Genomic DNA, 26,199 nt, shown 5'->3' with positions numbered 1-26,199 from the left:
AACGAATAACTAACTGGATATCAGACTTCTTTTTCGTTAGGAATGGCGACTTGTTGTTAGGATCTTGGTGGTGGACGAAGGGTTCTGGCATAATAGATAGAGTAAAATGGATAGTTTTACTAGTTAGTATATGGATTACTTTTTTTGTTCGAAATAAAAATTTTATTGCTTTTTATGATACACAACAATACACTTTCGTGGCTTTTTTTTTTTTTTTTTTTTTTTTTTTTGATGATAATCATTGTTATTAGATGAGGGATAACGGAATTGACATTTCATTTTAATTTACTTTTATGAATTGGGAGATAGGGTATAAATTATTATTAAAACAATTGAAAGAGAATATCTTCATGTATGTTCAATCCAGATTTGGTACAATGATCCAATCATATTAAATCATTATCCTTAACATACAAAAAAAAAAAAAAGATCTTAATACTACTATTATTGATCATCATATATATATATATATATATTGGGTGATCATCAACAAAAAAAAAACACCACTCTCAGCCACTACCATACAACTGTTGCGAAGGACTTAATTGTCCTCGCTTAAACAAACAAACAAACAAAAAACAAACTATTTTTTTTCAAAATCCCACAACTGAACCATATGATTATCTTTATATAGAAACCTTCATCCCTTTTTTTTTATTTTTTATCTTATCTAGTTGTCATCAACGTGATAACATTCCATTTCCTTCTCTGGATCATATTACTTTTTTGTTCTGTTTACTTGGAAACAGTGCTCACTACATTTCAATCATCACTACTATTATACGGATGATGGCGATAGTGATATATCTTTTCTTTTTTTTAGTTTTACTCTATAAATACGATGATCATCTATAAATTCAATAAGGTAAAGTGACAATAAACTGGTTTGCTTATGTTCGAGTCAAATTTGATGTTGATGATGATGATTTCTGAGCGAGAAAGGAAAATTCAAAGTTTCTTCAAGCTTGTGTCCAGCATGAAAAAATGAGATGGATTTTTTGATTTTACAGCCAAAATTTTCAAACTCCTCAGCCAAACTTTGGCTGTAAAAATAAATTGCCAGGGGGTCATCAGGCAATATTTCGAAAAATCGATGAAATCTTTCATTCTCATTACACACATTAGGTGGTAAGATAATCGATAAAATGGGATTACGTGATATTTGACTACTTTTTTGAGAGGAATCCAATGATGGTAATTTTATTGGATGATGATCATTATTGGATGAGAGATGACTGAATTGACTTTTATTTCTTAATTTACTCTATAAATTGGGAGGCAAGATATAAATTGTGGTTGAGACAAGTGAAAGAGAATATCTTCATATATCTTCAATCCAAATTTGAAGGTATGATGATGATTTTTTTGGATGAATTACAAAAGTATAAACAGGTACGCGCCCACTCAAAGTGATGTTACAGCATAAAAGACATCATGGATCTAATTTCTCGGTATGAACAAGTTAAACAACGAAAAAGCCAATATGTATATTCAGACTATTTTTTGTTAGTGCAGCTAATGACGAAGAGAGCTTAAGGTTTGAAGTACTGAAAAGAAAAAAATCGGGTGGAAATAAGCATTTTGTATCCTACTATGGATGTAGATAGATATTTAAAATAAATCAGACATTGAAATTCCTTTATAATTCTATTTGAGCAGAAAAAAAATTAAAAAGATATACACTTGAATGGGCATGGATTTTGGCAAGGTTGGGGATTGGGATGAAAAAAAAAACAAAAAAATCATGCCAAATTGTCGTCAGTGGACTGACTTCAAAAAAAAAAAATAGCTACCCCTTCGTGCAGTTTTATTTTTTTTTTCTTTCTTTTTCTTTTCTTCATTCACTTTTTTTTTCCACATTAGGTGTCCTTTTTGTCTGTGCGATCTTGTCAAGGTAGATTTTATTGGATTTGGAGCGTTTTGAAAAAGGGATTTACAAAATACATGGGGAAACCCTTTCATTTTGGATGTAGGATTTAGTATAGGTAATAATAAAAATATTTTACACTGTTTTTTATATGAATTGCTTTACCTAGATTCATTTTGTTGGTAATGTGAACGAAAAAATTATTGGATGACAAGTTTCTTTTGGATGGGAATGGCAGCTTGTTGTTAGGACCTTGGTGGTGGACGAGGGCTTCCGGTTGGTACCATGCTACATACTGTTGAATGTATAGTAGTGATAGTTTTATGAAAATATGTTATTCCCTCTTTTTTTGTAGCTTTAGTTTTAGTATTACATGTATATATAGATCATCATATGGTTTATTTATTTATTATTATAAAATCGTCATTATTACTACTGCTACTACTATTATTACTATTATCATATGAATAGATAAACGTTTGGGTTTGGGACTAGTGTTTCTCTTACTTGGGACCTTACAGTGTTTTATGCTAAAATTAGGAAGATGATTTGGGTTAGTTGGATAAACATCTTTTGTGAGATAAAAAAAAAAAAAAAAAAAAAAAAAAAAAAAAAAAAAACAAAACTTACACAACACGTAACTATGGGGATTTTAATTCTTCATAGATGGGTAAACACAGTTGGACGATGATGATGGTGCATCATATATAGCCAGATACCATGCATGTTACGTGAAGCGTTCACATCACGTTGCCATATCGTACGACACGCAGTACAAGATAACACACTGTAAAGACTATGATGTTCTGTTCGTGCTGTTTCCAGGGAACGAGTACCACACCTTGAGCAAACCTTGGAAGTGTTATATTCAGGAATATCCACAAGAATCAATCTACCATCATAATCTGCCTTTTTTAATAAAGATCGGCACTTGTTGGCTAATCCAGAGGGTTTACCACCAAAGGCAAGATGACCGAATTCAGCAGCACCAAAGGCGACGATTGGAACACGATCTGTATCATTCATAATGGGCGCTTTCTTCCATTTGCTATAATAAAAATATAAAACCATCATTTACTGTTAATATCATATTTTAATCCGAGTTTTTTTTTTTTTTTCTAACTTACAATGTTCTTTGACCAGCAGGTTCGCGAGCAACGGGAGCCATAGGGGTGTAAATCAAGGCCATTGGACCCTGCTCATTATCTGTCACCCAGTCAGGATTTTGCTTTTTTCGGTCCCTGAGCCTACGGCTGTATTTTATCGTCCTCCGGAAGTTTTCTTCAAGCTCTTGGTTTCTTACAAGATATGTCTCGTGGTGATCGCCATATTTTGTTCCACCATTAGTGAAAATATTCACTAATTCGGCATCCATACGCTGACGGCCACAGTAGTTGCTGAATTTTCTTCTCTGAAACAGTATTCGACCATAGAATGCGGTCAGTTGGTCAAAAACGGTCAATATTGATGTAATATAACCTTCGATTCCTTGCATAGTCGACGTTTTATTGGTCAATATGGTGGCTTCAACTTCATCAATCTGTTGCTGATCCTTAGCCTCCCTAATCAGCCTTGTAGTTTTCTTGTATCCGGCCTTCGTGTAATACTCAGCTGATGAGAATCTTCTAATTTCATGAGGGTCCTGCTGCTGGCGTTGTCGATACCTTTCTTGTAGATCATACTGATGTGGTTCACCGGGTTCTTGTTCTGGGACATCTTCTTCATCAAGATCTATATAAAGACCAATTCAAAAAAAAGTTGTCAGTATATACATCATCATGATCATGGTCATCATCATCGTCTTTTTTTTTTTTTTGATAATATTTACCTTCATCTTGGTCATCTGGATTGTCTTGATAGACATTGTCTGAACCACTACTAGCTACAAAAATATCAGTCACTCCTGGATCGGCACCCCATAGCTTCATGAATGGCATCTCCCAGTCTTCAAAATCTTCGGGTGTAAGAGTGACCGACTTGACCGGGTTTGGAATCACTTCCCTACGGAAGGAGACAGAGGCGCCGTACCCATCGGTTTCAAAGTATCCACCAAAAAAGACTCTTCTTCCGTCTGCTCCAGGATGTCTATTTTTTTTTTTTTAAAAAAAAAAAAAAGAGTTAGTCTTACGTTCTAGTTTCTTTTTTTTTTTTTTTTTTTTTTTTTTTTTTTTTTTTTTGGTTATTCATCATTCGTATAACTTACTCGTTATGGTAGCGAACCTTCCGTAGATCAATGATATTCTCCACGGTCCCGGCTCCTTGAATATACGACTGCAGATTGGCCATCCTAAGAATCATCTCACAAACTGTTCTGTTTATCTTGATGTACTTCTTCAAGAACGACGGCTTCGGCACCAAGTTGAACAGTCGTTGTAGCTTGGCAATTTCGAACAACTCCGGACGAAAACATTGCAAGAATAATTCTTCATGGATATAAGGGTCAGGATCAGGTAACGACAAATATTCTCTTGATCTTGCAATTTGTGTGCGTGTGTTGGCAACTAATTGATTTAGTTGCTGCCAAGATTCATCAGATATGCCATGTAAGCCAGTATGCATAAGATCTTGATTATCGTTGATGGCACTACAAAGTCGTCTGACCAAGAGGTTCCTTCTTCTTCTTCCCAAGGTAGCACTTTCAGCAAGCAATCGGATCTGTCGCTGTGCCCATACCGTAGTGGCTGCTTCTTGAACATCATTTGCCAATCGTATTTGCCCATCATTATACTGTTCCATATGAGAGGCAATGTTGTATCCAACCTTGGCAAATAGTTGAATGTGCCTTGATATAAACGCAGTGCTCAATGTTTGCACCAGTCGTTCATGATCACCATATCCAGGAATACCCGCAGCGGCCATATTGTCAGCAAAATTTTCCATCATGACTTGGCGAACACCTTCTTCAGCAGCACTAGCAACTTGAAGATAATCATTGACATCATTATCATGGTTAACAGTTCTAACGCGTTGTGCATCATCATCGCTAAAACCCGGAAGATGAAGGGTGATTGCGGCCTGTGTAACCCTCTGGAGAAGAACCTGACTGCCAAGCTGATCGTTTGCAAAAAATTCCGTCAAACAAATGTCACGTTCGTTTTGAGCTATGCCATATATGTTTTCCATGTTAGTTAGCACACCAATGGCACCGTTAAGAGCAGCAATCCTCTGTTGTAATGAATTTTGAAAGCGTACCACGTCTGCAGAAGGCGGTTGGGCTTGATCATGTTGTTCCCAGCGCATTATAGATTCTTGTACACCTGCGATTTCATTTTGTGCATCTTCTTGATCCCATCCTGCAAAACCAAAGTCAATAGGCGTCTCAAATTGTTGAGCAATCGTTTCTTGATATAATCCCATTATTTGATTCAAAAGCGCAAGGAGTGCCATTAAATTTGCCACCAGTTGAGGAAGTCGATTATGATTATTGTTGCGATTTACTACTATGGCATCAGCTAGATCAACGGCATCATTATGCAATCTGTATAAATCAAGCATGCAATTTCTGACCACATTACGTTGAGCTGCCATCGTGATGTTTCCATTATCCACGTATTCCACAATTTGGCCCAGTGTAAACAAAATATTGAGGTCAACCTGCACTTCATCCGTTACTTGACCAACAGCATTGTTAACTTCACCACCCATTTCAGCACCAAAGGATAGATTGGCAGGATAATATACCGCAGAATCAGGTCCACTTTGAACAACGGCGTAGATATAATTGGCCAGCTTGTTTGCATCAGGCTTCTGCAAGTTCTGTTTCAAAAAAAAAAGTTAGCATACTATAATAACATATAGTAACAATAACTTGGTGATTACCTGAACCAATTGTCGAAGTCGAACAGAAATATAGTTCAATTTCCATTGTTGAAAATTCTCCACAACATTACTCGTGAATCCAGTAACATAGTGATCCAGGGAATTGGTAATAATACCACCACGATTACTGCCTTGTAGTAGATTCATCATGCCATTTGGAAATTGTTGCCTGTAAACACCAAATGCTTCCATAACATGGGTAAGAAGTTCGCCTTGAAAAATAGCCTGATTTGTTGGCGGAGTCAAAACTCGATCTTGATCACCTTGAGTAAGCACCTGGAATATGCCATAGAGGAAATTCTTGGTAAAGATAACGGGATAGATTTTACGGTGCATGTTTAATTGGCGGTACACAAAGAAGGTCAGAAACAGATGGAGCTTGATGATAACATCGCGGTTGTACCTTACAAGTCTCATTGTGGCGTCAATAAAAAGAAGCTTGTCTCCGTCAGTTGTCATATTGAGAAGGTTCTGCAAACTGATCTTTCTTGTGATGTCTTCCAAACGATATGTAGTTTGTTGTTGTTGTACTTGTCTTCTTGGGGCAGTATAATCTGGACACAAGCTATTTGTTCGTCGGCTATGAGTATAAGCTACTTCTTCTCTCCCGGCGTCGAGACAGACTTTGCAAGGATTGGCAACGTGTCGTGCTTTCTCAGCAGCTCTTTTGGCCTTGGCTGCGTTTCGTTTCTCTTGTTTTTCTTCTACTGATTGCTGTCTTTTTCTTTTACCAAGACGTTGTTGCGCTTGGGTGCTTGATTCAGGTTCATCAGCTGGAGGAGATGGAGGTCCAGGAGGAGATGGTACTTCAGCTAGATATTAATGAAAACAATCATGAGAGAGATGATCCTATATTAAATCAAAACCTTTTTGTATGTTACCTTCTTCCGGATGAAGTCGTTGGTACTTCATTTGCTTTTTATGAGCAATGATTTGAGCATTAGTCCAGGTAGCATAGTCTTGTACTTGTTGTGCAGCTTGTTCCATATTGAAAAAAGAATATAAAGTGTAGTTCAGAGTAAAATAAAAAAAAAAAGTTATAGGAATTAAAGTAGCGTATAACTAAAGAGGAGATCGTTATGTGTATATTGAAAAAAAAAAAGAAGAAAGAAAAAAGAAAAATAGTTAACTGGTATTTTCTTTATACGAAGGTCATTCGATTGTGGTCAAGTACCACCAAAAGAGGTAAGGTATCCTAGTTATTTTCTTTGTTCTTTCCTTTTTTTTTTTTTTCTTTTTTCTTATTCTTGAATGATCCATGTTCCCCCTAAATATTAAAAGAGATAGAATTCATTGATTGTTTTTTTTTTATCAAATTGGAAGGCTGAGTCATCATCATCATCATTATTGTCATCACAATGAAAACATATAATATAACACTTCGTTTTTTCCTAAATTGATCTCTGGATCTGAATTTCATTTAGTCAGTACACATATGCTACCTGCAGAAAAGGAGTTTTATTTCACCAATACCAAATACCACATAACTATACTACGGAACAATAATAACAGATAACTAACACTACAAGCAGTAACGTCCATGAGCACCACTACTATCGTTAACCGATACCAAAACCATTATCATGACCTTCATTTTTGGTAGAGCTATTTTATTAGATATCCCACACTTCAATTTGGCCACATAACATAGTCATTTCAGTGAAGAAGGCAAGCGAACTATATTGTATAGACGACAACCATAGTATATACAAATAAAAAAAATAAAAATCAATAGAATGAATAATAGTTCATCACTCTTATTCCCTTTTATGTAGATATATCCATGTTACCTTGGTTATGTCATCGCCAGTAATACCGTATCAATCGTGATACAATAAAAGGAAGGATCTAAAAAAGAAAAAAAAAAAGAGAGAGAGAAAGAGACAAGTGATTGTATGTAATATTGACTCATCCACCTTTTTTCCTTTTTCTTTCCTGATAACTTACTTATTTGATTGCATAGATGACAATCATGGTACCTACAAATACGAATAAACCAAATGAATAGCAATATGTTACTTTTTTTTATCATACATGTTACCTTGTCAATAATCAGTGGATTTTTTGCATCACCTTGATTGTATAGACGACAACTGTGGTATCTACAAATAGAATCAGTAAAACGAGTACTAGTTCATCACCGTTATTCTCTCTTTTTTTTAATGTATGGATTACCTTAATTACAGGATTCACCAGTGTTGATGTATCAAGTAGTATAGGCGAAACCACAGCTACTGATTTTTGTTGAAAGGAATGGAGAATAGACCAAGTCCGTGGGAGGGTGCAATAAGCGGGAGATAAGATATCAGACCAAGTGGTAAGGATAAAAAAAGACAAAAAGCAACGACTTGGAAATAAAATCTTCAATAAATCATCACCAAATGAATGAGGGACGAGAGGCATGGAGAGAAAGAGTTCAACCAAATGGAAAAGGGACATCGAAGAAAACACTATGGCAGGAGAGTCAGATAAAAGGGACCGGTAACCTAAGAAGAAACAAGTAAGATAGAGAAGGAAATATCATCACATTGAGAGATAGATGACAGAAAGGGAAAGACAAAAGAGAGAGAGTCCAACCAGATAGAAAAGGAATCTTGAAGGAAGTAGCACCACAAGAAGAGACATATAAGAAAAACAAAGAACCAGAACCTAAGGAAGGAAGATCCAACAAATTAGATACGAGAGGTTGAAGAAACCACAGTGACTTACGAGATATATAGAAGAGTGGCAACCAATTAGGAAGCGACAAAATAAGGGAGAGTCCAACCAAGAAGAAGAGAAATCTTGAAATTGTAAAAACTCGAAGAGACATGAACTAACTATAAAGGAAGTAAGTAATTGTATTTTATACCTTTTTTTATTTTATTATTTATTTTTTAGATTGACAATAATAGAATAAGAGTCCATTACTGTCATTTATTTCATATGTTACCTGTAACTCCCATCTTTCAGTCACCGTTGTTCGTCGCGTCGTCTATTCATCATATAGCATTAAAAAAGTTAGTTGTATTACCATTACTGTATTTTATAAAAAAGAATAGCGTTACCTAGAGGTCATCAGGGCATCACTCTGTCACGTTCCGTCTGTTGATCCTGCTGTACATTCATTCAACTTATCCTATTGAACATTCGCCCTAGCTGTAAGTCAACATCTTTTTTTTAAAAAAAAAAAAATGGCAGTAGGAAGTATTTGAGTATCTATATTTCTCTTTCGTCCCACTTTGTTTTCAGGTTTACCATCAATAGCAGAGGCCATCCACACAATATCGAATACTAACGGTTGGGAGAAAAGAAAAAAAGAGTCCAAGATCCAAAGAATGAGCAGGTATTTATACTTGAAGAGTAAAAGAAAACAAAGGAGTAAGGTTAGAAAGAGAGAAAATATTCTTGTTTTGTAATAATACCTGCCTTTCATCATAGTTTGCAAGAATAAGAGGAATGCAGGACGATGTAGTAAAGTGGTTCGAGACAGTTTGTGTAAAAAAAAGCAGGAATAAATTAGAAGAGGTTGACCGTGAGAGTAACCATTGTTTTTATTTTCTTGGACTTACTTTCCTATTGTATCGAGTTCATATATCGTGCCAGAAGAAGAAGGAGGAGAAGAAGGAAAAGAGAGGCTGTATAAAAATGAAGCTGCAAATCTATCATAATGGTATTGTTCAGATGGTATTCGATTAATTCTGCCTTTGTTTGTGGAAGATCAGCTTCCTAGTGAGATTGAATCCTTTTGTTGACATTGTTCATTGATCTATATTGAAGCGAGTCTACTTTTTTAATCTGTTGTGTTTTTATTGATTCCGTTGTATAAGTGATTCTACTTTGATTAGAAAAAATAAATAAATAACACTAATAATAATAAAAAAGAAAGGATAGCCAGTTATATTTTTTTTATTTTATCTTATAAACATAGTTTTGATACCAAAAAAGTCGTCGTGTGATTAGATTAACATATCCCTTGGTATTTATTAGCTTATTGAATAATAAAAGGAATATAAAAAAGAAAAGAAAAAGAAAAAGAAAAAGAAAAAAAAATGAGTGGCGGGACGTAAAAATAAGGAAAACGGATCAGGCGCGCACAGGCACCTTTTCCACTACTTTCTTTTTCCTTCCTTTTTTTTTTTCTTCACATCTATTAATGACAAAAGTAATATTATGATGACCTTTGGTAATGAAGTATACAATCTCTTCTCTTTATATAAGGCGAAAGAATATTACTGACCTTTTTCTTTCTTTTATTTATATTTATATTATAATAACTAATTTATCTATTGAAACTGGTGTTTACCTCTTTTTGTTTTATTCATGTTGGTGATGACAAAGGAATCTCATGGCTTGAAGGTAATGTAGTTACGTTTTTTATATAAGTCAAAGAATGTTACTAACTGTTTAATTTTTTTATTTCTTTAGGTACTATAGCAGTTGGTCTATCTGCTTGAACGTGGCGTTTACTTTACTTTTTATTCAAGATGGCAATAAACAATCGAATGACGACCCTAAGGTAATGGCGTTACTCTTTTTTTTATAAAGTGAAATAATGCTACTAACTATTTACCTTTTTATCTTATTTAGATACTATAACAATTAATCTATCTGTTTGAACTTGTTACTTATGAGAATGTCTTATGTTTTTAAAATAAATGAAAATTTTGATTTGCCATTTTGAAAGATAATGATGCTACATAAAAAACATTCATTCGCCGATTTAAAAACATTTTGGAAGTATTTAAATCGGATCCTTACGATCCGTCTATATGAAGAAATTCTCATTTTCTTTTCGTCCTTTCTCTTTTCTTTACTTTTTCACTTTTTTTTACTCTCACCTTTCTTCTTTCTCTTTTTTTTTATATATTACTACTTCTTTACTGACAACAATAATGAACGATTACTACGAGGATCTCAAAGCTGATCGTACGTATACCAACATATATATATATATTAAACGAAAAAATACAATTCTAATTTTTTTATGTGTATTTTAATTTTTCATTTAAACAGCCAAATCTTTTTTCTCCAATATAAACAATGCATTGAGAAAGGGGGGCTATCGTGGGGTCTTCAAAAATGGCAATATCTTTGCCCAAGTAATGACAGGTGGACCGCAGTACAAAATCATGGCTCAACAACCAGAATCTTCATCTTCCTCATTAGCATCAGCAGGAACGCGGGCAACAAGAGCAGCAGCAAGAGCAGCAGCAAGAGCAGCAGCAAGAGCTCAATCATCACAATCAGAGCGACAACAACAACAGCTACAACAGCAAGAACAACGACTACAAAAAGAACGAGAGCAGCTACAACAGCAACAACAACAGTTACAACAGCAACAACAACGACTACAAAAAGAAAGAGAGCAGCTACAACAACAACAACAACAATCACAACAACAACAATTACAACAACAACAATCACAACAACAACAATCACAACAACAACAATCACAACAACAACAATCACAACAACAACAATCACAACAACAACAATCACAACAACAACAATCACAACAACAACAATCACAACAACAACAATCACAACAACAACCAACCAAAAGAAAAAGAATTAACAATGATCCAAGCTATCGTGGAATCAAACCAAAAGTAAGTAAAAAAAAAAAAAAAAAAAAAAAAAAGTTCTAACTTGAAATCCTTTGAAATTATAATAGTTACCAACGCCAGCAACATTCATTACCATTGCCAACAGTGTAGAAAGAATTGATAGTTACGGGCAACTAGTCCAAAATTTACTTTCAGGAGCAACAACAGGCACAACAACAGCAGCGCCAACTACAACAACAACAACAACAAGTGCAACAACAGCAATAGTACCAGCAGCAACAACAGCAGTAGCGCCATCGGACCTTATTGATTTGGCAAACACCATCATCAACTACCAACAATACGCTGTTCAAACCACTATCACCAAAGCAGCGTTAATGTTCCAATATCAAAAAAGGTTCCATCACCTCAAGAACATCAGTAAACTCACCTATTCCGCTTTCCTTTCCCGTTGTGGTAAGTAAAATATATGAAATACGCACGGAAAGGTTGCAAACTACTCACGAAAAAGAAATACCTTTTAATATCTATCCATCATAGTGCAACATCTCGCCGACGAAGACAAAGATGACGCTATGACCAAAATCAACGATATGGTAAAAAAATGTAGTATCTATGGTGATTTGGTCGAAGCCGCTGGAGGGCCATGGATTCTTTGTCTGGCCGACCTATACCCGGACAGCTATCTTACAAAGGTAACAAAAAAAAAAAAATAGATGGTTCTGACTAATACTACATATATGTATTTATATATTTCTAGGTCAGCAAAGGAGCTATGGTCCGAGCAGCTGAATCCTTGTGCATTGACGGATTGCGAACAGAATTTGGTTCTCGGTTTGCTGGTCTTTTCTTTTAGTTCCTGTATTTTTTATGTCATTTTTATATTCCTTTTAGTTGTATTTATACTTTTTACATATATACTGTACATATCATTATTATTGTTATTATTATTACTATTATTATTATTACTATTATTATTATTACTATTATTATTATTACTATTAGTATTATTACTATTATTATTATTACTATTATTATTATTACTATTATTTTTATATAAATAAAAAAAGGGTGGGTGAGAGGGTAAAAAAAATAGCGTTGTTCCTTTCTTTTTAAGAGTACTATCGAGTTGCCATTAACTTGTACTTTTATTTATCGTCAAGAATGTAACGACATGATAAAGTAATATGATCACTATGGGAAAAGCAATATCAGATTTCCGACATTTTACGGAATCCTTTTCGTATTTCCTAAATCTATTCAGTATTTTCTGAAATGAAGCTCGTTTGATTTCGTTTTCCAATTCTTTCATGAAACATTTCATTTGAAAATGAAATCAATGTCATAAACCCAAAATAAATTTCCTATCATAAAATCAATTCCGGAAATATGAACTTCATTTTATTTTACAAAAACCAAATTTAGATTTCCTCAATTGATTTCGTCTTGAAATAAAATGGATCTCGTAAAAATGGAATGCATTTCAGGTACAAAATCAAAGAGAAAAAGAATGGTAAGTCGATTCAAAGTCAGTCATTAGCATAAAGGGAAAATCCACTCTATTTCCTTTCTTCGCTTTTCTTTCTTGTTTAATTCACTTGTTTTTTTTTAACATGACAAACTGTAGCTCATTCTGTGCCCTCCATATTCCCACAAGCATTATCAAGCCAAATATTGGTTGAAGAACACTTTGGATACCATTACCGTTTAGTAATGAATTAAAAGAATTGGTGCGATTCCTGATAGAAGAAGTGGTAGAAATCACAAAAACATCTTGAAACAAAAAGTACAAGAGGTGGCTCATCTTATTTTTTTTTCTATTTGGTTGGACTCTCTTTCTCTCTCCCTCTCATTGTGGTGTTGTTTTCTTCAAGATCTTTCTTCCTGCATTGTTGGTCTTTGTCCTTTGTTTTTTCCCACTTGATATAGTGTTTCCCTATTATCATTCTCTCTCGTGGTCTTAGGCTACTGCCCCTGTTCTTTTGGTTATCTCCATTCTCTTTGACAAAAAGTCAACAACGTATACTATACGTGAAGTACTTTTGGTTATCTCTTTGGTGTTGGTTTTTATGATTGGTATATCAATATCGGCGCCTGATGTAGCCAAGGTAATATGTATACATAAAAGAAAAAAAAAGTGAATAAATCGATGGATTACTACTCACTGTGTTTATTTTTTTTTTATTATCTGTTAGATATCAGGATAGCGGTCTATACAATCAAATGTCGGATGGTCATCATTACTTTATACTTAACATTTGGTCAAGCGAAGATCATGGTGTATTGATCTTTGTTTGTTTACGGGCAATGGACTTGGTCGAGGATGATCAATTTCTAGAATCGTTTATGAATCTAGTGACTGAATTTTGTGCTCAAGTAGGTGGAGGGCAAAATGCAACACGTAGGAAATTCAGTTATTGTCTGTTGATCGTGTTGTTTCATACCGGAATCCTTGTAAGTCCTGACATTTGCGTTATTTGGTTTGGAAAGATTATTGAGGATCATGTCAATGACTGATAGTGGAGCGCTACACGTAAGACGATACAACTATCTTTCTTGATGATCTGAAATTGTCTGATATCTGCATTTGGCAAGCCTTTATTTCTCTCCGAGCCAACTGTTATGATGACATTGGATTTACTGGTGGTACAAAACATTCGATGATGCAGCCAAGGTAACTTGTACATAGAAAAAAAAAAAGAAAAAGAAATAAACATTGATGGATTACTACTCATTTTGTTGATTTTATCTGTAGCTTGCTAGATTATCGTCTATACAATAAAGATGATGCAAACATTCAATGATATAGCCAAGGTAACATTTATATAGAAAGAGAAAAAGAAATAAACATTGATGGATTACTACTCATCTTGTTGATTCTATCCATAGCTTGCTAGATTCTCGTCTATATAATAGAGATGACGCAAACATCCAATGATATAGCCAAGGTAACATTTATATAGAAAAAAAAAGAAAAAAGAAAACAAAAAGAAATAAACATTGATGGATTACTACTCATTTTGTTGATTTTATCTGTAGCTTGCTAGATTATCGTCTACATAATAATGGTGATGCAAACATTCAATGATAAAGCCAAGGTAACATTTATATAGAAAAAAAAAAAAGAAAAGAAAAAGGAGTGATGTTGATGGATTATGATGGATTACTGCTTGTTAATTTTATCTGTAGGTTGCAAACTATACAATCAAGCCAAGATCGACTCGCTTCAAATAAAATAGTTATACACAAAGTGAAAGTCATGATCATTATCTTGGAGGTGGTATAAGTTGGTCCTGGTCGTACTGGTGAACGTTATCCTTATAGTGTAGATATTTATTACTATAGTTATGTAGTATAGTTATGTAGTATGGCTATATCAATGAAATAAAATCCCTTTCTTGTCTATAATGGCCGATGACTGTATATTGTTGTACTCTGAACTTAGGTTTTCTGGAATCAAATTTAATTTACTTTGAAAACGACTGAATGCATTTCAGAAAAATCAGAAATGAAGAATGTCTGTATTAAATCGAGTCAGGAAACAAAATAAACGTATTTAGGAAAAATAAATTTTATTTCAGATCTTTTCTCATAGTGATATAGTGATATAGTCAAAAAAAAAGTGAAGTTAGAAATAAGAAGAGGGAGAGCACTTGTTTTTGAAACTTACAACTAATAAGAGTGAGTGTCTGTAAAAGCACATAGAGAAAAGGATATAGTAAAGAGGTTGGAATGATTCGTGTATAAAAGGAAGGAAAGGTTAAAAAGAACAGAATCATTATTTCTTTTGTTGCACTTCAATCGTCATATCCGTATCTAGAGTATAGATTCAAATAAAAGAAAGATGAGATCAACATCATATAACATGGTGGTATAATGAAATGAACTTATCTTAATAAACATGAGTAATATAGCATATAACAGTTTAAAGATACTTGCGTTCACTTGTTTTGTCTAGACGCCATTGCACAGGCGATAAAAGAGAATGATTAAGTCAGTTCATGAATACAATGGTATTATAAAAGTCTTTTTCTTTTATTATTATTCTCATACCTGCTTTAGTTTGTATTAAAAGATAAATGTATAACATACAAAAAAAAAATTGTGACAAAAAGGAAAAGAAAAAGAAGTGAAAGGGAATGGAAAAAAAAATTTTATAACAGAACTATTTTTACACCATCATGCGATTTTTTCAGGGCGCGCTCAGATTAAAAACGACACGATCACACCAATAATATAGATATAAAATTGGTTTTTATTAAATCATCAAACAGAAAATATAAAAACCAAACTAAACTAAACTGTCATCATCATAGTTATTGACGTTGTTTTTGCTGTCGTATATTCGCCATCATTTGTCCAATGTTTTGCGCAAAGGACTTTTCAGCTTCAGAAGTGATTGTGAGGTGATGTCTTGCGGCAAATTCACGTACTAATAGTCGATAATCATTGGTTTCATAAAATAGAAGCACTGCACTAACACCAGGATGCAATTCAATGTTGAGCTGTAAAAACACTTTGACAGCAGGCTTGACAGATTCAGGATCGGATAATGAGACGGTACCATCAACCGTTGTTGGTGATGGAGCAGAAGCAGCAACAACTGGAGAAGGAGTAGCATATCTGGAAGCGGCAGTTCCACAACGAGAAGAAAAAACCGAGGTTGGTGATGATTGAGCTTGAGGAGTTGGTGGGTCTACTTTTGGTGTATACTTCCAAGTACCAAGGCCACTTTCTTCCCAGAACGGTGTAGTTACTAACTCTGTAGTTCCCCAGACAGAATTCTTTGGAGGAGGCCGTCCAGCAGTAACGTGTTTAGTATCAGGCACCATGTTCAGTTATAAAAAAATACAGTATTAAAACTTATTTGTATATAAAATGAAGCAAAAAAAAAAAAAAAAAAAAAAAAAAAAGAGGAATAAGGAATTTGATGTCCCTTTTATATGAATGTCATTCGATTGGGATCAAGCGCTGCCAAAAAGGAAAGGCATCCTGGTCATTTTTCTTTGTTCTTTTTTTGGATGATCTCTATATTCTTTCTAAAAAACTGAAGGAGAAAAATATTTCATTGTTCCAAAGCGTACACTAGCATCCGATGAAGGGTGAAGAATGGCGATTGCAACAGCATAATAGAGATAATTCCGTCATACTATTGAGAATCACTTTGATGGCATAGTAAAAAAAAAAAAAAAAAAAAAAAAAAAAAAAAAAAAAAAAAAAAAAAAAAAAAAAAAGAATAGAGAAAACGTTCACGTTAGGAAAAAGATCAAGCTGAATCATGAATTGTAACAGTCTAATGTTAAAAATACGAACTTTGAAAATCACTCTGCCTATAGCCTAACATTAGTAATATAAAATGATCAAGAAACATCGAAAAGCTGTTACTCTATGATGATCAATGATATTCACAGAAAATAGAGGCATGAAATAAGTGATCTCTATATTATTGTGTTACCAAAATAAAAGAAGAAAATAAATCACTCCTGGTAATCGGACTAAAATAAGGGATGGAAATAAATCCAGTATTACGTATTTCTCAGAATAGTGCAAGATAGTTTGTCTAGTAACTCTTTTTAATAAAAAAAATAATATAAGGATACCCTCTAGTTCTTACTCTGTCCCATTTCCATTTTAGTATCTATATGCACCGAGGCTAACAGTTTCCATCAGTATTTACCGTTTTTTTTTTTCTTTCTCTTTGCATGTAAGTCGAATTAAAAAGGAAGACATGTGATCCAAAAAAAAAAAAAATAAGTTTAAGACAGTTCAGCTTGTATGTGCGCTGCATTATTTTCATTGTCTTTGTATGCACGTTTCTTCTATTTTTTTTTTTGAAAAAAAAGTAAAAGGAGGTGATTAACCAGTATTATTCTATTGATATGCTCTCTAACGTATATGATGATTCAGCGATATACAATAACTCCATTCATTTTGAAGGTAGAAAATAAAAATAAAACGTTGACGATGAATATCAATCCATGGAAAATGAATCGATTGCCTTGTCTTTTTTATTCCCTATTTCTGGTTTTCAACGAAGATAGGGAAACTATTCACGAAACCAGTGGTATCGATGTCAGCTTTTTATGTATCCATTCCACATATCATGTAATCATCATCATCATCATCATCATGTTTTCTTAGATAATAATGTTAACAGATAAAAAAACTAATTCATATCCTTTGTTAAATATACCTGTATATAAAAAGGTATTGAATCCATAATTGGTTGATTTGCAGGATTGTTTAGACAAACTCCGATCAAGTAGACATAAAAAAGTCTTTGTTCCCTTTTTTTTCCTTTCTTTCTTTCTTCCTTTCTTCCTTTTCTTTACTTTACTTTTTTATACGTTTTATTATCAATCAAATATGATGGCTCAAGCATTCAACCGAAATTTGACTCAATTTGTTATGCGTCCCGGTGTTGGTGAAGTGGGTACACCAGTACGTGTACGAAGCAATTTCTTTGAAGTGACTACTCTTCCAGCCCAAAATATATATCATTTTAATGCACAAGTCTTACCCGACGGTTATCCTCCTGCTGTTCTCAGAAAGGTGTGGCATTACTTTGAAGATAGTGAAATAGGTCAAATATTCCTTAACGGCACCAAGGCGATATATGATGACCATTCAAATCTTTTTTCATCTATTCCTCTACAATGTGGTTGCAATAATCTTGGAGTATCCTTTGAAGTAAGTTCACTTAAAAATACCTTCTCGATACCACCTTTTTTTTTATCATATATTATTATCTCCTCCGATCATCCTTTTTCATTAGTTCTGTCATATTCATCATTGTTCTCGTTTATAGATCAATCTTCAACAAGGAAACCGTTCTGATGGCAATTTTAAGCTAAATATCAAGCCTATGGGTATAGTGAGCATGCATGAACTACAGTTCTTCTTGGATGGCAGGATTGGTCTCACCAATAACTGTTGCACTGGTAAGAAAAAAAAAGCATATTATCATCATCTTGTATTTTCTTTTCATTAACCTTTGGTTTCCTTTTTTTTTAAAAAAAAAATGCACAGCCATCAAGTTTCTTGATGTTCTATTTCGCCAAGTTCCCAGCTTGATGTATCCAACTATCGGTCGTTCTTTCTTCAATTCTCAAGACAAAATTCTTTTATCCAATGGCGCTGAATTATGGCAAGGCTTCCACCAATCTACTCGTCCCACTCAGGGTAATATATATTATATAGATATATCCTATGATTTTTGTTAATGTTTTTTTTATTTCATTTTTATAGGTAAAATAATGGTCAATGTTGATGTCAGTGCTACTGCTTTCTATGAATCTGGTTCCCTTCATGAAATGTTACCCAAGATACTTGACCGCCGCAGTCTTGATGATCTTCGTCGTGGTATTCCTGATCGTGAACGTATCAAAGTTGAAAAAATACTCAAGAATCTCGAGATCGTTGTTGTCCATCGTGGTGCTGAAAAACGATTGAAGTACAAGATTAACAAGCTCACTCCTACTTCTGTTGAAAATACTGTATTCAAGGATGATCTTGGAAATGAAATGACTGTTGCTCAATACTTTCAAAAGACTTACAATAGACGTTTGGCCTTTCCTTTCTTACCCTGTGTTGTTGTCAAGAAAGATATATTTTTGCCTATGGAAGTTTGTGAAGTCATTCCTGGCCAACGCTATACGCAGAAATTGAATGAAAAACAAACTGCCGAGATGACCAAGTTTATTTACCAGAAATCCAATGTCCGTGCCAACAAGATCAATCAATTTGTCAATCTTCTCAAATACAAGGATAACCCATATATTCAACAATTTGGTGTTAATGTCAAGTCTGATATGGCTATGATCAATGCTCGTGTTCTTCCTCCTCCAAAGATCTCTTATCATGCTTCATCTCAAGATGCTACTTTTACTCCTACAGGTGGTGCATGGAACCTTCGTGACAAGAAACTCGCAAAGGGTGTCAATTTGGGTTCGTGGTCTGTTGTCAATTTTGCAAGCAAAGTACATGATGATATGATCCAACGTTTTATCCGTGAACTATGTCAAACGTTCCTTGATACTGGATTGGTAAGCTCGTTTTTCCTTTTTTTTTAAAAAAAATAATAATAATTGAAAATCATGAGGAGTACTAACCTTTTTTTTTTTCTTTTATTAAAAATATAGAATGTCATCAACCGCAATCCACCTATTACTCATGCTAATCCTCAAGGCAATATCGAACGTACTCTTAAAGAAGCTTGGTTGAAGGCTGGTAATGCTGCCAAGGCTAAACCTCAATTGATATTCTGTATCTTACCCAACACTGGTGTTCCTCTCTACGCTGAAATCAAACGCATTTGTGACACAGGTAAAAAAAAAAAAAAAAAAAAAAAGGTGATGATGATGATCTTCATAACGTAATCTCACATCTTTTTTTTTCTATATAGTTATTGGTATTCCTACTCAATGTGTCCAAAGTGAGCATATTGGTGATCCCAAGAAACATTATTGTGCCAACGTATGTTTGAAAGTGAATATGAAGCTTGGTGGTATCAACTTGTTTATGGATCGTTCCCAGATTCCTTTTATCTACAGCAGAAACACTATCGTTTTTGGAGCTAAAGTCACTCATCCTGCCCCTGGTGATATGAACAGACCTTCCGTTGTTGCTTTGACTGCTAGTATGGATTGCTCAAGTTATGAATCTACCGTCCGTATACAAGCTAAGAATACTGAAATAATTGCTGATTTAGCCAATATGGTCAAGGAATTATTGCAAAGGTTCTCTCAAGATCGCAGACGTAGGCCTCAGCAGATCTTGCTTTACCGTGGTGGGATTTCTGAATCCCAGTTTGATCAAGTGCTCAAGAACGAAGTTGCTGCCATCCATGCTGCCTGTGCTTCCTTGGATAAGACTTACAAGCCTCCTCTCACCTTTGTGGTTGTTCAAAAACGTCATCATGCTCAGTTCTTCCCTGTTGGGCCCTATGACACTGATCAAAGTGGCAACTGCCGACCGGGTACTGTTGTGGATACCGATATCGTACATCCCTTTGAATTTGATTTTTGTAAGTATTCAGATGATTACATGTATTAGGATGATATATTAATTTTTTTTTTTTTTTTAGATTTGCAATCCCATGCTGATGTCCAAGGTACTTCTCGCCCTACTCGCTACCACGTCCTTTACGATGACAACAATTTTTCGTCCGATGATCTCCAAAAACTTACCTACCACCTTTGTTATATTTCTGGCCGTGTCACTCGGTCTGTTTCTAAATGTCAGCCATTATATTATGCTGATTTGGCCGCTACTCGTGCTCGTCTCCATTGCAAGGGTGAAAACTGGGAAGATACTGATGCTGCTAGCGAATCGATGAATAGTGGTGCTCAAACGGCTAGATTTGCTGTCGTCAAGCCTGATTTACAAAAAGTCATGTATTATATGTAAACGTATAGTTTAGTTTTCATTTTCATTTTATTCTTTATTTTTATTATGTGGCTTCTTTTTTGTCTCTCAATAAATTATTTTCTACTTTTTGACAATGTGTCGTATCAGCGTATTTCGTAACCATATGCGTAAAATAAAACTAAAGAATGCATTCACAAATAAAGAATAAAAAATACATTGTAAGATGGAATCAATTACATTGACGTGTAACAAAGTAGTTGGAATAAAAATAAAGGTTTTATTAAATAAAAATATAACTATTAAAGACTACTAATTGATATACTATAACTAAAATTGTTATAAAGAAAGGAAAGAAAGAAAAGAAAATAAAAATTACCGCATATCTAAAAATTAAAAAATAAAAATACGGACTTTGAAAGTTAGCATGCTCATGATCTTTTTGATACTATCAAGAAAGATATATATCAATGTATAAACGCTTCAGGGCAACTAATATAATGAATCACTACACATATGATGATTCATCACATCAATGAAAAATAGAATACTAATAAAATTATACTCTCTGTATAACAGTATTACAAATTAAAATAAAAAAGAAAATAAAATAAAATTTGGTCACTAATCTTAAATATGGTGTAATCATACCAGTATTACGTATCACTCACTACGTACTTATATATAAGACCATCAAAACTTTTTGTGTAGATACTTTGTCTCTTTTTTCAATCATCTTCAAAAATAAAAAGAAATCTCACAGACTTGTTCTCGTCCCTCTTTTTTTTTATTTTTTTATCTTATATTATTATCATCAATTACCACCAACATCACACAATGTTACATCGGAGATTTCTCCTACCTAGGCTAGAAAGCATATCATAGGTGGATTTACCTTTTTTTTTTTGTAATAAACATAATTATTAAGTCAAATAGCTAGAATTTAGGACTTCTATATAGAGTTGAATAAAAATTGGTTTTCTAGGTAGAATTTAGGGATTCTATGTAGAGCTGAATAAGAAATTGGGTTCCTAGTCCTAATTTGGAAGGAGGTGTTTTGCCCACAGGCTCGCTGTGCGAAAATTATGCATTGCCAAATAAAAAAGGACGTTTGTTTATTTTTCTTTTTCTTCTTCTTATTTTATTTTTATCACATTATTGTTCTTCTTTTTTTTCTTTCTGTTATACTTTTACCTTTTAAGACAAATCAAAGTAAGGTATGGAAATAATAATAAAAGATTGTTTATACATATATCCATTGTATTCATGAACTGACTGAATCATTCTTTTTTGCTGTGTGTGTTTATACCTTTTAGTTAACAAGTGTACACAAGTATCCTTAACCTGTTATATTAGTTATGTTTAATAAGGTAAATCCATTTCATTATGCCACCAACGTTATATGATATTGATCTCATCTTTCTTTTATTTGAATCTATATTCTAGATACAAATATGACGATTAAAGTAAGACAAACAAAAAAAAAGATACTGTTTTTTTCTAACCTTTTCTTCTTTTTATACATGAATCATTCCAACCTCTTTGCTATATGCTTTTTTCTATGTGCTTTTACAGACACTCACTCTTATTAGTTGTAAGTTTCAAAAACAAGTTGTTTTCCCCTTCTTATTTCTAACTTCACTTTTCTTCTTTTTTCTTTTACACACGTTCTTTCGACCTTGATGTTTTTACTACAACATCCGTCCATCTAGGATTATCGTTCTTTCTTCTTCTCATCCTTCTTACTTGGCGTCTTGGACAATGACTATTACTGAATATAGGTCTGAAAGAAAGAAAGAAATCTAGATACACGATGATTGATCATTATAATTTCATGTCAATAGGATACTACGAGAAGTGGCTATCCGTCTGGATCAACAAAATGGATGAAGAGGATGTATTATAGGATTCAATTGGATTCGACATACAATCAATTAGAGATATCTTCTTGGTCTTTTTATCTTATTCTGGCTTAAAGCATTTGTGATTCTTTTTACTAGTATCATACTTAGTATATCAATTATACACATTTACATTCTTTTTATTTAATAAAATTATATTCATTGTCACTATTTACAATCATTACTTTTTTTCTTAATGTTGTCTATCATTTCCTTTCAGACAACTGTTCCTTAAATAAATTAAATGATAGCTGAATCCAAGCTTAAGAGAATCAAGTTAGATGAAAAAAGGAAATATATTATGAAGTTGTTCTCTTTTTTATATATTTTTATCACTTTTTCTTTAATATCAAAAACTAACCTTACTTCTTTGTAAATACTTTACTTTCATTAGTATATTACAACATATTCTTTCTCTCTATTATATATTACTTCGGTACGTTGCCATGTACCTAGTCGGACTTTTCGTTACATTTTTATTTATTTATTTCGTTTCCTAACAATTTTCTTTTTCTACCTTCTCTTTCCTTTTCTCCACACTTTTTTTTTTTACTCCTCCGCACTTTGTTCGTGTCTCCATATTGGCTCATGATAGGTAACATATAAAATACAATGACAAGTAATGGATTCTTATTCTATTATTGCCAATTTTAAAAAAAAAATAGTCCTACCCAAAGTGCAAGTCATGATCGTCGTCCTGGTGATGGCATCAGTTGTGATTCTGGTCGAAGTTCATGGATATTATCGATTATAGTCTGGTTACTTATTATTATAGTTATGTAGTATAGTTATGTAGTATAGAATATTTGTAGTGATGAAATAAAATTATGATTTCAATAGTATATTTGTACTGATCAAATGAAATTCCTTGTTCTGGAGGTCGACCATACCTATATTTCAACCATAATAGTATCCTACATAGCATTAGAATATTTTTGTCATAGATTTATTGAAGTCAAACATTTTTATTATTTCTAGTTCTATCTATTTAAGTGGGGCGACCTAGAAGTCCTATAATGCATATCTAGGCTAGAAATTGTATAGGATTCTCCTAGACGTCATAGTAAATTTTTCCGATTTATATTTCAGTTTGTAAAGGAAGAGAAAGGGGAAAATCCTATATAATATATACAAAATAGAGAAATAGTATAGGAGGATTGGGTGAAATAAAGATTATCAATAAATAAATAAATAAATAAATAAATAAATAAATAAATAAATAAATAAAGCAAATAATAGCACAAAAAAAAAAAAATGGAGGAGATAGGAGAAAGTCCAAAAAGTAAAAACGAACACATATATAAAAAGGTATATCATTCAATGGAAGTGAATCTATAGAATACACTTGAACACCCAGGCATGTTGATTTTGATCCAATAGAATATTCGGAATATCGTTGATGATGGAAACAGTGATCTGTTGTTCAAGCACAGTCGTCCATGGTAAAGAAGCCGTGTTGTTTTGACCATTCAATAAAGTGATTGTACTTGATGATTGTAAAGGAAGTGGTGTTCTGAGCATCAGCTGATTATCCTTGTTGTTGTTGTTCTGGATAAAGACAGATCGATCCAATACAATGATATAAAATAAACTACCTTGATGACCCATCATAAACCGAACATCCTTGTCTTGAGTGGTCATCCAATAAGGATCTGCATCGAATACACTGATTCCATTTTGATCCAACCAAGCACCTATATCATGCAATCTTTCCACCATCGTATGAAAAATATCACCTGTAGATGTCGGTCCAATGTTCAATAAAAAGTTTCCACCCATCGACGCTGCATCTATTAGTTCATGGATCAACTGTGTGCTGCTTGCATAATCTTCAGGTGGCGTAGCTTGATTAAATCTTTATCAGATCAGTGACATACAAAAAAAAAAAAAAAAAAAAAGAAAAGAAAAAGACTTGTCAGATTTTGCGACAAAAAAAAAAAAAAAAAAAAAAAAAGACCGAGAGGCACGTCCCATTTGTTTTTTTTTTCTTTTTCTAATTTTTTTTTTTTACCCTTGTGAAGCTTGATGTACTTTTTTACCGTCCAGACCCAACATACGAGGTATACTTGGTCCTGTAAGATCAACGTCCAATACACCGACTTTGAATCCTTTATCCACTAAACCAAGAGCTAGTTGTGTAGTCACCGAGGATTTACCAACACCACCTTTTCCAGAAAGTACGAGAATAATATGTTTGATATTTGATAAATTGATATCTGACATTGATGACTATGTTGAAATAAAAAAGAGAATAAAGAAAGAGAATAAAAAAAAAAAAGAAAAAAAAAAAGAGCTTAGTCAGAGACGGAATATGAAAATTCCATACTCACATCTTTTAGAAATGATACGGTAGTTTCTTCCTTTTTTTTTTCCCTTAATTCTCTTTCTTTTTTTCCCATTTGAATAGTTCTTCTTCATGGTTGCCACTCGTACTTCTCAAACACCTACAAATGATAATAATACATCACATGATTTATCTTCGTCAGATCAACCTGAATCTTCTTCCACCACCACCACCACCACAACAACAACAACAACTGGACGTTCTCCTTCTACCAGAAAACCAATTTCTAAAAGACCTATGACAAAAAAGAAATCCACCACCAAAGTTTGCAGTAGTAGTGCCAAACGGTAAAAAAAAAAAAAAAAAAAAAATGATATGTAATATAACTTATATTTTTGAATAGAATTGCAAAAGAATTAGCTGAAATCTCTCTAGATCCTCCTTCCAACTGCAAGTAAGTTTGAACTGTATTTTTATTTGATAGTAATATTAATAATGATTCTTATTTATAGTGCTGGACCTAAAGGTGACGACTTGTTTGAATGGGTATCTACTATTGCTGGTCCTGAAGATTCTCCTTATGCTGGTGGCATCTTCTTTTTAGATGTTCATGTAAGTAGGAACTCAAGACATAAAAATTTAGACTAATATTCATTTTATAACTTTAGTTTCCTCCTGAATACCCTTTTAAAGCACCTAAGGTATATATATGCATAGCAACAAAATTACAAAAAAAAAAAAAAAAAAAAAAAAAAAAAACAAATGATGAACCTATTTTTTTTTATTATGATTGTTTTGTAGATTACCTTCAGAACACGGATTTATCATTGCAATATCAATAGTCAAGGGGCGATTTGTTTGGATATCTTGAAAGATAATTGGTCACCTGCATTAACTATCTCCAAAGTATTGTTATCCATTTGTTCATTATTGACTGATGCGAATCCACGTGAGTTTATTACAAAAAAAAAAAAAAAAAAAAGAATACATAGGTAACTAAAAAATCAAATATTTATAGATGATCCTTTGGTTGGATGCATTGCTCAAGAATATCTCCTTGATCGTGAAAAACATGATCGTACTGCAAGAGAATGGACAAAACGGTAAAAAAAAAATAATAGTGATATATATGATCAACTTAATAATAATGAATTTGTTTTTTTTTTTATTGATTATAGTTACGCATGTTAAAGAACTTTTTATCAACACCCATTCACCTATAGTTTAGTACAACTTATTATTTTTCCCCATATTTTTTTTTTTTTTTTTACAAATAAAAAAAGAAAAAAAGATTTATTGTTTCATGTGATCTGGTGATATAAAAGAAGAACTCGGAACGGAAGAAGTCGGTTTAATGAATATCAATCGGAAAAGAGGAGTTGTCAAAAAAAAAAAAGTTGATTTGAAGTATAA

The 26,199-nt window shown here is 33.3% G+C and overlaps 9 protein-coding genes across 9 annotated transcripts; 4 read left to right on the top strand and 5 right to left on the bottom strand.

Moving 5' to 3' along the window:
- Positions 1-2,761: 2,761 nt before the first annotated feature.
- On the bottom strand, positions 2,762-3,987 carry BX664DRAFT_116090 (uncharacterized protein). Its single transcript, XM_051539738.1, has 2 exons — positions 3,696-3,987; positions 2,762-3,598 (listed from the first exon to the last, which is right to left on the bottom strand). Exons 1-2 carry the CDS (start codon positions 3,802-3,804, stop codon positions 2,991-2,993), a joined length of 717 nt encoding a protein of 238 aa, XP_051402330.1. The 5' UTR covers positions 3,805-3,987; the 3' UTR covers positions 2,762-2,990.
- Positions 3,988-4,196: 209 nt separating this feature from the next.
- BX664DRAFT_358254 (uncharacterized protein) lies at positions 4,197-6,673 on the bottom strand (the record flags this gene model as incomplete). The annotated part of the gene is made up of 4 exons (XM_051548019.1): positions 4,197-5,623; positions 5,687-5,986; positions 6,095-6,498; positions 6,568-6,673. Coding segments are annotated over 4 exons (2,235 nt in total), but the record flags the coding sequence as incomplete, so codon positions are not given.
- A 626-nt stretch (positions 6,674-7,299) lies between these two features.
- BX664DRAFT_313879 (uncharacterized protein) lies at positions 7,300-8,702 on the bottom strand (the record flags this gene model as incomplete). The annotated part of the gene is made up of 6 exons (XM_051542644.1): positions 7,300-7,363; positions 7,503-7,534; positions 7,862-8,172; positions 8,396-8,501; positions 8,619-8,660; positions 8,700-8,702. 6 exons carry the CDS (start codon positions 8,700-8,702, stop codon positions 7,300-7,302), a joined length of 558 nt encoding a protein of 185 aa, XP_051402328.1.
- A 1,858-nt stretch (positions 8,703-10,560) lies between these two features.
- On the top strand, positions 10,561-12,186 carry BX664DRAFT_385221 (uncharacterized protein; the record flags this gene model as incomplete). The annotated part of the gene is made up of 7 exons (XM_051549233.1): positions 10,561-10,594; positions 10,682-10,777; positions 11,027-11,277; positions 11,343-11,454; positions 11,497-11,691; positions 11,776-11,930; positions 11,996-12,186. The coding sequence occupies 7 exons, from the start codon at positions 10,561-10,563 to the stop codon at positions 12,089-12,091; spliced, it is 939 nt and encodes a 312-aa protein (XP_051402327.1). The 3' UTR covers positions 12,092-12,186.
- Positions 12,187-12,691: 505 nt separating this feature from the next.
- On the top strand, positions 12,692-14,039 carry BX664DRAFT_313877 (uncharacterized protein; the record flags this gene model as incomplete). The annotated part of the gene is made up of 7 exons (XM_051542643.1): positions 12,692-12,722; positions 12,863-12,945; positions 13,200-13,343; positions 13,438-13,689; positions 13,756-13,768; positions 13,831-13,909; positions 13,991-14,039. The coding sequence occupies 7 exons, from the start codon at positions 12,692-12,694 to the stop codon at positions 14,037-14,039; spliced, it is 651 nt and encodes a 216-aa protein (XP_051402326.1).
- Positions 14,040-15,551: 1,512 nt separating this feature from the next.
- Positions 15,552-16,067, bottom strand: BX664DRAFT_313876 (uncharacterized protein; the record flags this gene model as incomplete). Its single annotated transcript, XM_051542642.1, has 1 exon — positions 15,552-16,067. The coding sequence occupies one exon, from the start codon at positions 16,065-16,067 to the stop codon at positions 15,552-15,554; it is 516 nt and encodes a 171-aa protein (XP_051402325.1).
- Positions 16,068-17,460: 1,393 nt separating this feature from the next.
- On the top strand, positions 17,461-20,650 carry BX664DRAFT_385218 (Piwi domain-containing protein). Its single transcript, XM_051549232.1, has 7 exons — positions 17,461-17,925; positions 18,044-18,176; positions 18,265-18,417; positions 18,484-19,280; positions 19,377-19,560; positions 19,640-20,260; positions 20,321-20,650. Exons 1-7 carry the CDS (start codon positions 17,602-17,604, stop codon positions 20,641-20,643), a joined length of 2,535 nt encoding a protein of 844 aa, XP_051402324.1. The 5' UTR covers positions 17,461-17,601; the 3' UTR covers positions 20,644-20,650.
- A 3,030-nt stretch (positions 20,651-23,680) lies between these two features.
- BX664DRAFT_330795 (uncharacterized protein) lies at positions 23,681-24,795 on the bottom strand. Its single transcript, XM_051545031.1, has 2 exons — positions 24,514-24,795; positions 23,681-24,357 (listed from the first exon to the last, which is right to left on the bottom strand). The coding sequence occupies exons 1-2, from the start codon at positions 24,723-24,725 to the stop codon at positions 23,835-23,837; spliced, it is 735 nt and encodes a 244-aa protein (XP_051402323.1). The 5' UTR covers positions 24,726-24,795; the 3' UTR covers positions 23,681-23,834.
- On the top strand, positions 24,794-26,055 carry BX664DRAFT_295819 (ubiquitin-conjugating enzyme E2-24 kDa-like protein). Its single transcript, XM_051542173.1, has 7 exons — positions 24,794-25,133; positions 25,190-25,240; positions 25,299-25,398; positions 25,455-25,487; positions 25,588-25,735; positions 25,805-25,889; positions 25,965-26,055. The coding sequence occupies exons 1-7, from the start codon at positions 24,919-24,921 to the stop codon at positions 25,975-25,977; spliced, it is 645 nt and encodes a 214-aa protein (XP_051402322.1). The 5' UTR covers positions 24,794-24,918; the 3' UTR covers positions 25,978-26,055.
- The last annotated feature ends 144 nt before the right edge of the window (positions 26,056-26,199 follow it).

The sequence above is a fragment of the Halteromyces radiatus genome, assembly GCF_025201355.1.
Source record: "Halteromyces radiatus strain CBS 162.75 chromosome Unknown BX664scaffold_3, whole genome shotgun sequence".
Taxonomy (NCBI): domain Eukaryota; kingdom Fungi; phylum Mucoromycota; class Mucoromycetes; order Mucorales; family Cunninghamellaceae; genus Halteromyces; species Halteromyces radiatus.
Note: the sequence above shows the minus strand (reverse complement) of the source record. Positions and strands in the feature narration are given on the sequence as shown.